The 11,490-nt window shown below is 37.8% G+C and overlaps 1 protein-coding gene and 1 long non-coding RNA gene across 2 annotated transcripts in view; one reads left to right on the top strand and one right to left on the bottom strand.

Annotated features, from left to right (window-relative positions):
- Nucleotides 1-807: 807 nt before the first annotated feature.
- The window catches only part of SEMA4D (semaphorin 4D), a 29,030-nt gene continuing 18,347 nt past the window's right edge, over nt 808-11,490 (bottom strand). Inside the window, exons 11-14 of the mRNA XM_081320553.1 lie at nt 10,470-10,585; nt 8,139-8,311; nt 5,135-5,178; nt 808-3,615 (exon numbers count right to left, since the gene is read on the bottom strand). Of these exons, the coding sequence (XP_081176679.1) occupies nt 2,696-3,615; nt 5,135-5,178; nt 8,139-8,311; nt 10,470-10,585 (1,253 nt within the window). The 3' untranslated portion in view covers nt 808-2,695. The remainder of the gene's footprint in view (nt 3,616-5,134; nt 5,179-8,138; nt 8,312-10,469; nt 10,586-11,490) is intronic.
- LOC308663828 lies at nt 5,856-11,087 on the top strand. Its single transcript, XR_014025503.1, has 4 exons — nt 5,856-6,039; nt 7,470-7,784; nt 8,163-8,440; nt 10,444-11,087. It is a non-coding gene; the product is annotated as an uncharacterized lncRNA (long non-coding RNA).

Genomic DNA, 11,490 nt, shown 5'->3' with positions numbered 1-11,490 from the left:
CAATGGCTTAGCTAATTGGGGTCCCTTTCCACCCTTACTTTTTGCAATTCTATGAAATTCTAAATCCTTAATAAAAAGAGCTCTATTCCTATAAAGTATATGATTGACACCTCACCAAAAGCTAACTTAATAATTCTATCAAATATAATTATTTTTAATTCAGGTACAGTGTGAGCATGTTATTAAAACAGCACTAAGAATCACTTCTGTACATCCAGGTGTGTGTGTGTGTGTGTGTGTGTGTGTGTGTGTGTGTGTGTGCGTGTAAAAGTAAATGTATGCAAGAGACAAAAACAAAACATAGCCAAGAAATCAAGATTATAGAATATATTCTGGTCAGGGAAATGTTTTAATAATATCCCTACAGTTACATTTATCTGTTCAGAGCAGCTTAAAAACAAGTGCTGAGCTATACTCACTCTCCTGTAGGACATAATTGAGTAGCTCAATGGTTCTCAACCTTTTCTTCACCACGGATCCCCTTTAAATACTTTTTGTAGCCACGGACCATGGCCCCCCCCAAGACTTAACTCAAGATTTAAATCATATAATTTCTTCAAGCCTTTGTGGACCCCGTGACATCATGGCCCCCACCTCAGAGGTCCACAGACCACAGGTTGAGAACCACTGAGGTAGCTTGAAGAAGTTAATGGCCCAACTTTCTTCCTAACTCACTGAAGGCTTAAGAAGGCATGCTACAAAAATGTAAACAAAGGCACTTTGGTGATTAAACTGACAACTAGGCAGTAGCCAACGGAAGGCTCTTCTGACTTACCTGTGGCTTGACAAAAGAGGAGGAAGGTGCTATGAGCATTAACATGCAGGATCTGGTCGCTTAGGAAAGGTGGTAGCAGCATAACTGGAGCATGATCTGTGATAGACCAAACTTCAGACTGGGGACAGCTGGGTGAAGGGAAATCACTTCCAACACAGGACAAAGAGGTACCGGTAGGAGGAAAAGCTACAGAAGCGGAAGCTGTGGCAGAAGAGGACAGAAAAGGAAAAAAGAAGAAAAGGGCACTAAGGAAAAAAAGTCTGCAAGAAATACTTCACATGCCAAAGGAATAATGTGCATAGGAAAGAAAAAGAAGAGGAAAAAATAGAAAACAGAAATATAAAGGAAAGTCATGTGGATTCTGTCTTCATTCCATTCTGTGTCCACCAAACAAGGAACCAAACATTTGTGGATTTCATTGTGATAAAATCAATCTAAAGCTCAGATAATAAAGATGGAATGCAATTAATTTCAATATTTATTCCATAACCTTTTCACATATACATAGCTAAGATAGAAAAATAAAAGCAAAATGAATCATACAAAATATAGAACTATTCACAGCAATACCATCTAAGAGAGGTTGGGGAGTTAACAACAACAAAAAACCTTGGGGACAATTTTGCCTACTGAGCAAGGAAATTTCTTGCTATTCCTAACCTCCCTGTTTCTTGTATCACAAAGGAGAGACACAGAGACAGCAAAATACAAGTATTAAAACTGTACATCACAAAAGAATTTTACATACAAATAGTGCCACTGTGAACCACATTTAATGTATTTTAACCCATGAAGAGATAAAACAGTTTGGGGGCAGTTTTGGTTTGTCTGTCTTGTTTCTTCACTTGCTTTTTTTCAAATGTTGATGGATGATGTGACAAACGTGTGAAAACATTTGGCAAAGTTGACTACGGGTGGTGTAATCTGATTACTTTGCAACTGTGAAAAAGATTGAAAAATAAGTAGTCTCTATCACCTCTTCAGGGACATCCATCCAATGTTTGTCAAATTCTGCATTGTAAGCACACAAGGCTCTCAGAATGTGTGCAGTTTGGTGACAGTGCCTCCCCATCATCCAATTAAAAAAATCCCAAAATGTAGTTAGTATGGCAGCGTCTTAACACATTTTTGTTTTTTTTAAAAAAACCTCTTTCTAAGCTACATTTCCCCATAATCCAAAATTGAGCACTTATAGTGATTACCATAGTAGTATCTCTAAAAATAATAAAACAAAATCATTTAACCAAAATGTATCCCTGAGAACCTTATGCAAATCTATCCAGACCTGTCCCAATATACAGCATATTCTACAAAAGGTACACAAACTTTTTGAGAAAACTTAAATGTTTCTTTCATCAACTATAGTTAACAGACAAAATACGATGACGGCAGTACATTAAGCATTATAAATCACTAAATGCAAAGAAATGTCCAAAACTGGACAAAAAGCCTATAATTTACCAATCTGATAAACTAAATATTATTTCCAATTTGGAATTAAACTGAAATTAGATTTTTAACAGCAGTTAAATATATGCAAGCTGTAGCTACTTAAATCCTTTTTGGCATGGATCTGCAAAAAGTGTTAATTTTACTTTCTATGAAAACAGGAAATAAAGTAGTATGTGCAAATGTTAAATCAACCTCAAGGGGGGAAAAGTTTGAAATTTACAACTGGCCATTTAAAATAAAAATTCAACGAACAGATGAGAAAAATAAATGTGAAAGAAAATGGTTTTTAGAACACAGCAGATGGTTCTTTGTTCAATCCAGGTATGAAATGACAAAAGTATCACACATAGAACTAACAACATGTAGATAGCCCTTTACGGCCCAGTTATCACATTTAAAATGCAGTGTATTAAAAAAAACAATTTTGGACAATCAAAATTTCATCAGAAAAACTGGGACCTGTTGCCTTTAATCAGCTTCAGCATCTGAGTCAGCAAATTTCAGTTCACACTTAACATCAAAAGGTTTGTCCTTGACATCTTTGTAAGATTGCGAATGGTCCTCATCATGCTGAATGTGGCCATTTCCATAGTCTGCTTCGGTTTCATAGCCTGTGTCATGCGATGGCTTTGGATGTTCTCCACTTTGGGTCAGAAGACTGCCTGGCTCCACCAAGGTTTCTTTCACACTTTGCTCACAATCAGAAAAATCCGCCTTGGGCTTCTTCTTCCCAAGTAACATAGCAGAGCGGAACTTCAGACACTGGTCTGGTAAATATCCTTTGTAACAATTGTAGACAAACAGACTCAAGAACAGCGCAAAAAAGAACAAAAAGAGAAACATCAAAAGGGAACTATCATTTGATTTTAGAAACATGGTCTTTTCAGGGACCTCAAGAAGCGATTTGGAGCGTTCAATATTGGAGGCAGTACTCATTAACATTGGGACAAGAGGATTTGTTATTATCCTGGTTGTTGTGACTGGTACAACTGGAGTAGTTGGAATGTGAAGAGCTAACCCTTCAGTAGAAAAAAAAGCCATTCTGGATGTCCCTTTGTTACCTTCTGTTTGTGGAATAGGCTGCTTTGGGCTCAGAGTGGTATGCTGGATTTTTTTCAGTTGCAAAACATGCTTAGCCAACACTTGAGAAAACTTTTGATTCTTCACTTTTTCCTCTGACAGGCATTGATAAACACCACTGTCACCCTCAGACAAATTGAAGATGAGCAATGCTTTCTCCAGAAGACGGTACTTAGGGCTTTCCACTTTTAGCACATCATCCTTGAATTTCCAAACCACCTGTGCCAGTTTGGATTTCTTTGAACATTTTAACTCTGCAGTGCTCCCATGCCCGAAAGTGTGCTGCAGAGAATGCTCTCTGACTTTATCTGAAACAGTAAAATAAATGTGAAACCACATCAGAAATGACTTTTTGAAGAGAAAACGAGACTAATTCAGCCGTGTTGTAACATCAAATGCTCATAATGTGAGTGCAGGTAGCTTATGACATCACACCTATGGCAGTATCCAACTAGTATCCTTCTGTGGACAGGAAGCATCAGTCAGGGTAATACAATGGGGCCCTTCAAATACTAGGCATTCGTAGACTAGTTTGGAGGATGGCACAAGGCCTGCAGACTTATATGGTATCACTGAAAAAAATCATTCTTTATTCTGTTAATGAATGCCTCCGTCAGAAGACTTCACAATGGACATGACCATTAGCAGTGCGAGACAAGATACAGCTCAATATAAATTATACCCAAGTTCAACAAACAAATATGTGTAGAACTGAACTGCTGCTATATTTGGAAGTGGAAGGAAGCACAGGAAAAAATGTATGAATGATCAGATCAGATCAAAGTGAAAAATGTCTAACAAATGTAAGTTGTATAACGAGCATACCACAGTAACAAATATGGTACACAGGCTTAACCTAAAAACAAACGAACAGCAAATACAACAACAAATATAACACAAACTATTGCGAAAGAATTATCATCTTTGAAACTGAACCTTGTGTTTAAATACTCTTGTATAGAAAAACCTGTAGTTTAAAATAGTTAATGCTTTAAAAACAACTCTTATGATTCTTGGTACTTTTGATAAATTAGTATGAAATCTGAACCAGGAACAGCATCACTGGATAGATAGGCTTTCAGTGTTCAGAGCACAGCCTAATTAAGGAATGTTCATTATTTTATCAACTCTGACCACAAAACAGGCTTAATATGCATGTAGTGGAGTTGATAGGATTTTGAAAAAAGTCTGCATTGCAAAAAAAAATGATTTGGAGGTTTGATCAGAATTTGAAGGTAGATTACAGCTACAACAGTACCATGTCACAATAATTATCATCCCTGGACATTGAACATTTGTTTTGGAAGGCAAGATCTCTCAAGTAATTTTTTGGGGGGGTCAGTTTGGAAAGTCTTGCTCAGAGAACGAGGAACAAGAATCTAAAACCTATTAAAAAACCTCTTAATTAGGGTAACTAAATCAGAACACTGAAGCCATACTAGATGAAAAGTCTACTGTATGTATTGATCCATATGTAGGCAGATTTGCATATAGCCTTTGTGTAAGGCTATTGTTTGGTATTTCTCAGAGTTTCCCTTTATAAGACCCCCATGAATTCATGTGCGGCCTATTCCTGGTTTGTGCAATTGGGCAATTCCATAATGGACTTGGTTATGAATCCAGAGATGATCAATCTCATTTCTTCAAGATTTTTAAGGATAGTTACAGAATAAAAAAACGGAACACATTAAAAATATAAGCAACGTGATAACTATCTATATATTATATGCAAATAGAAATTATTGCCTGTAGTAATTATAAATAAATACAGGTATCAAACATTTGTTCTGTGTTATTGTTCAATCATTTATGAAAACCAAAGCTTACCTGAACAAGAAGAGGCATCGCCAGTTATATTCTGAATCCAATCCCTAAAAACATATAGTGTGAGATAAAATAAATTGTCATATTCCATATTTACAGCCCTACTACGAAATCATCAGAACTTTTTAAAGTTACACAAATGCACCACTAATTATAGCTAAAGGTAAAGGTTCCCCCGCACATGCATGCTAGTCGTTTCCAATTCTAGGGGCCGGTGCTCATCTCCGTTTCAAAGCCGAAGAGCCAGCGTTTGTCCGAGGACGTCTCCGTGGTCATGTGGCCGGCATGACTAGACACCAAAGGAGCATGGAACGCTGTTAACTTCCCACCGTAGTGGTCCCTATTTTTCTACTTGCATTTTTACGTGCTTTCGAACTGCTAGGTTGGCAGAAGTTGGGACGAGTAACAGGCGCTCACTCTGCTACACGGCACTTGGGATTCGACCAGCCAAACTGCCGATCTTCTGATCGACAAGCTCAGCATCCTAACCCACTGAACCACCGCGTCCCTTAATTATAGCAAATAATATTCAAATAAATACTGAGGTAGAAACATGTTTGCAGAGGGTTATGCTGCTTTTTGATAAACAGCTGCTCGCTGAATTATCATGCTACTGATAACTTGTCTGTTATGGTGATAGTGACTAAGTAACTGGATGAGTTACTCGTTATGATTTATCAATGAAGGAAAATGTTGTGCTCTGCTTACTATTTCCAACCACTAGCCTTTGGTTTTCTTAGCATTCCTGCCAAAAGTCTGTTGTCACTTAATCCTGGGACCTATTATCCACCTCCACAGAAAGGGGAGATCTGTAGGCTGCCATCCAACACATGGAAGAGTCTCCATGCACCAGTGTGACATTAAGTACAGAAAAGCAAACAGGAAAAGATATAACATTTGAAGCCAATGTGAGTATGTGTCTGTGTATGATCCTTTGATTCGTCAATCTGGTTTGAAATAATTCTTCTCGGCAAATCAGGACAATCCATAGTAAACAAAACAAAAAATCCCTTGCTGGGGAGGGGGCGGGGGAAGCAAATGACCAAGGCAAAAAAAGACAGGAGTGTCTAGGATAGACAAAATGGCTGATACCTTCCCATTTTCATAACTTCCTTATTCTCCATTTACACTAGGCACAAATAAGTGATCCCAATTTAAAGTAAGAAACTGTTTTTTCCTCCTAAAATATTCTAAATAATAATTATGTAGATAATATGCCTTACAGTACTGCTATGAAATGCAAATAAATATGAAAGTTCCAGTTGGTTTGGAAAGAACAGCAAGGCAGGTTAGTGTAGTCTATAATTGAGTTGGGAGACTGATCTAAGAGGTGTGTTCTGGTTCATGCAATTTGTTCTCTTACAGCCTAATTTTTGCTTTTGCATGAAAATAAGTATATAAAAGGGCCAGAACACAACAGTCAAAGCTGGGATGACAAAATAATTACACTATTTAGACAGAAACAATCCTAGTTTTTTTTTTCTTGCCTTCTTCTTTCCTCTCTGATACAATTAAAAGTTGTATTTTTCATTTATGATAGTTTGCCAAATCATGCAATTCTGGCACTCTGATTAAACTGAAATAGAGTTTATTCAAAAGCATAGTTTATGAAGCTGCCTGATTTCCATAAAATATAGCTTAATTTAATCACATTGGAATTTAGATACGATACTAAAGCATTACTAAAATCAGAAAGTGAATATTTCCAATGTATTGTACACAGAAAGACAAACAAATGCACCTAGGGGAGCATAACTGGAATTATGTCTAAACAACGAGTGCCTGGGCTGCACTGAGTGAAGAAGAATTGTCTTGGGGTACATACAAAATATATTATTTTATATAAGTTTGTATAAATAACAAATGTCCTTTATTATTTTTAATTATTTTGTGGGTCCTGTCCAGAACTGTGGACTACGGGTTGGATCCACCCAAACTAAACTAATCATGACCTGATTTCACAAAGCAAAATATTCAAGATATTTTTTTACTTTGCATGTTACATATTCTGCATTATATTTGATAGAGTTTGGTTTAGAATTAAGTTCTGTAAAGTTGCATACATTTTATGAAAATCACAACATCCCTATGAATCTTCAGTTCATATTATTTGTTCTAATTCTACAAACAAGTTAAAGTTGCAATTTATATTATAGTTCTTTACTTATGAGTAAGATCCACTGAAGTCAGCTGGACCTAGTTCTTCAAAGTAAACATACACAAATCTATTAAGTGTTCTGATCCCACGGTTCACTGGAAAGTTGTTGAGTTATTTTCTTTTCGAAAGTGTTTTTCAGAGATCTTTTTTCTCTTTCATCCCATCCCTACTACTTTTCAGATTTCACTAACTATCCATATGTGTGCTGCCACATGGCTGTTTTGGAGAAATTACAATGTGGGCAGTCAGACCCTCCTACCCTATGATGTATTTCCTCTTCCCTCCCCTTTCTGGGATGGACTTCCTCCTCTTTTGTCCCTGGAGTATCTCCTCCTCCATTAACCAGCAAACATGTGACAACAGCAGACATGTGCAGACGCTGGGAGTATTACCATTTTCTGACCTTGGAGATACCTTGGAAATATCTTGGAAATGCTGTACAAACATCATCTTAATGCGCCCCACCTACTGTATTTGACTCTACATGCAATAAAGGTATTTCTATATGATAAAAGGTGTTTTCCACAAGTTCAACTATCTGGAGAGAGCTGTTAATGTTAATGACATCTGCTTATATAGACCATAGAAGTCTTAACAAGAGATTAATTACAGTACAATGGCTTGGATCCAGAATAATATGCTTAAAGTTCTTTTGCCAGAGGAGGTAGAAGGAATTAGAACAAGAAATAAGAATTTTTTAAAAATGGGGACTCTCAAGGATGTTGCATTTTGTGTAATATGCACGCTTGGAACTGCTCATTGAATGACATTTTCTTTATTAGTTGATCCACATAAATACGTTTGATCTACATTGTAATATATAATGTAGATGCATCTCAGTACTTTTACCTGTTATTCTCACTTTCTTTGAAGATATCAGTACAAACGGACTTATGGGAATTCCAACCACAGTATGGATCTCTTGCCAGGACACAGTCCACACAAGTACTATACTTCTCACAAAATGCAACAGGTGACTGGACTACTCCAGTATTAGATCCTGCATAGAGGTATTGCTTTCCCTGCAGAAAATACAAAGGCAGTTGTTAGAAGATGGCATATTTCCCTTCCCACCTCCAGCAAGAAGGAAGCTTTGTAAAAGATTTGATACAGTGTTTCTCAAAAAAAAAAAGTGTGGTGTGTAAGCCAAGGTATACAACTAATGTTAAAACTAACAATATTGGGCTATTATGGGGCTAAACTGTTTAACACAACTTCTAACTTCCAATCTGTACTTATTACAAGGAGCTTCATTTAATATAATTGTGCTTTTTGTTTTTACTGTAAATGGGAGAAGCAACAGAAGTGTCTTCTGGACAGATTATTAAAACAACTATAGACCTTAAAACAACTATAGACCTTACTATATATTCCTACAGCTGTTGATGCTGCAACATTCTTTTCTCCATTGAAGAGAAGATTGGGGCATTAATATAAGCTCCCAGCCCTAATCTTTTTAAAAGAGATAGTTTATCATTATTTTATGATATGCATCACTTGGTTTAAAAACAGGAGATAGATAAACAATGGGAATGAGCTTGTAACATACTCGGCAGGCAGGACTCATCCATAATGGCTTCTAAGCCATCATGCGGTTTGCTTATTTATGCCTTGGTTATTGTATAACCTCAATCATACTGGTTTGTAAGTCATAGATTAAGGCAGGAGTTGACAATCTTTTTCTGAGTTATGAATGCAGTTGGTGAATGGTAGTCACAGATGGGGACCATTTTTTTTTTGGTGCCGAGTAACCTCTGGGAAGCCCAACACACTTTCACTCTTAAACCCACTTCCCAATCAACTTGCTGCTTAAATTCAGTAGCAAATTTTTCACATTAAGGTAGCTCAATTTCAAAGATTTGGAGGTAAGGATGAAAATGCTTAAATTTGCCACTGAAGATGTCAACTAGTTTATTCAACAAAGTATAATAAATTGTGGCTCAGTACTTTGTGGGGACACAGGAAGCTGAATGTGTCAGATTATTTGTTATTTGTCCATCTTGCTCAGTAAATCTGCACCCTCTGACATTAGTTCTCCAGGCAGAAGATAAGACTTTTCACTCCTCATGCAAATATAGGCTTACCTCTGAATGATTACATTCCTTCCTGCCTATACTCCCAAATCCAAAAGCTATACAGGTAATCTTCAATTTAGGACTGCAACTGGGAAGGGATGCAGTTGTAAAGCATGACATGCGTAACTACACTGCTTGGCAACAGCAATCCTGCATTTACTGTTGCCATCATTAAGTGACACCTCCTGCTCCTTCCCAACAACAAAGTTGGGGGAAGCCAACAGGAAGTTGCAAGTGCCAGGTGAATTACGAGTAGGCTGGCAGGTGGGTTACGTGGCTGTTGCTGGGTGGGAAATGGTGAGGAAGTGGCAGAGGAGGTGTGGCGCCAGCACAGCTGCTGCTGCATAGGAGAGGACATGTGAGTGGTGGAGTAGGTGAGGCACAAGGGTAGCAGGTGTTACTGGGTGGGAGAAAATGCATGTGTGGCTGGGGAGGTATGATATGGGTGCAGCAATGCTCAAGAAAGTTGCATGAGGGTATGCAAGGGGCTGGTGATGCATAGCATTAGCACAGAGGGGCTGGGGAAGGGTGCATGTGTGAGGGAGATTAACCAAAGTAATTTGGTGTCTTTCCCTGTCAGCTTCCCCACTGACTTTGCTTGTGGGAAGATGGCAGTGAAGATCACAAATTATGATCACATAATTATGAGATGCTGCAAGCATCATAGTGTGAGCTAGTTGCCAAGCACCCAGATTGCAATCACATATCCCTGAAAGAGCTGAGATGGCTGGAATATCAAAGTGGTTGAAAGCACCACTTGTTCGAAACCACCACTCACTGTAACTTTGGTCACTGAACAAGTGCTTGTTAACTGAAGACTGTAGTCTCTGAAAGGCTGCATGAATACAATTACAACTGGATGCTTCCAGATTAAAAGTGAGCATATCAACTGTCTTTTCGGGTTTTTGAGTCTTGTACATATTTCGAGCTACCCACCACCTAGGGATCTGCATCAGTCTTGCAGCTTAGCAAGACAACTGAGTTCCCAGTCATCATCTCTGAATTCAGCAGCTAATTTTCCCCCATCTTTACATATTGCAAGCTTTGATTCTCCCAGGCCTCATCTTCTTTTTTTTCAGGATTACAACAATTTCCTTGACTTTACCTTTTTTGAAGAAAGCAAGAGTGTCTGAATAGAATCAAAATTTGGGAAGAGCTGAACTTCTTCAATAATATGCATTCCATTTTCATAGCTGATTGCTTTGTGAAGAGCACCTTGATCTGAAATGAAAGAAAGAAAATGTTTTGGTACCCGTGTAAAAATAAACACACTTTGAAGTCTACAGATTTCTTCTTCACAGGAGATATCAAAACCTTTCAGCTTTCACTGCTTTTTCAATATTTTACATATTGCTTTTTACTATATAACTGCCTACTTCAGCAGTCTCACCTCCAATTTTTGCCTCATATTTTATCTCCATTCTGTTGATTTTAGTTTTAGGTAAAGTGCAGTGATTTATGTAAGCAGCTCTTGAAAAGTAGAATGAATTACCTAACTTACCCCACCTCAACCAAATAAACATACAATATACAGGTAGTCCTTGACTTATGACCACAATTGTGCCAAAAAATTCTGTTACTAAGTGAGAATTGTTAAGTGACTTTTGTTCCATTTTATGAACTTTTTTGTCACAGTTGTTAAATGAATCACTGCAGTTGTTAAGTTAGTAACATGGTTAAGTGAAAAGAGCCTTGGTGGAGCAGTGGGCTAATGCCTCCTTAAGTAACACCAGCTGCCTGCAATTAGTGCAGGTTCGCATCCCACCAGGCTCAAGGTTGACTCAGCCTTCCATCCTTCCCAGGTAGGTAAAATGAGGACCCAGATTGTTGGGGGCAATAAGCTGACTTTGTAATAATGCCGCTTGGGGGGGCGAAAGCCCTAATAATAAGCAGGCATATACATAGAATGAAGGCTATTGCTAAGCACATTGGTTTGTGCTTAGATTGTAAGCCGCCCTGAGTCTTCGGAGAAGGGCGGGATATAAATAAAATAATATAAATATAATATATAAAAAAATAAAAATAAATCTGGGTTCAACATTGACTTTGCTTGCCAGAAGATCACAAATTGATCACATGACCTTGGGACACTGCAACCATCATAAATATCAGTTGTCAACCATCTG

The sequence above is a fragment of the Vipera berus genome, assembly GCF_964194415.1.
Source record: "Vipera berus genome assembly, chromosome: 2".
Taxonomy (NCBI): Eukaryota; Metazoa; Chordata; class Lepidosauria; order Squamata; family Viperidae; genus Vipera; species Vipera berus.
Note: the sequence above shows the minus strand (reverse complement) of the source record. Positions and strands in the feature narration are given on the sequence as shown.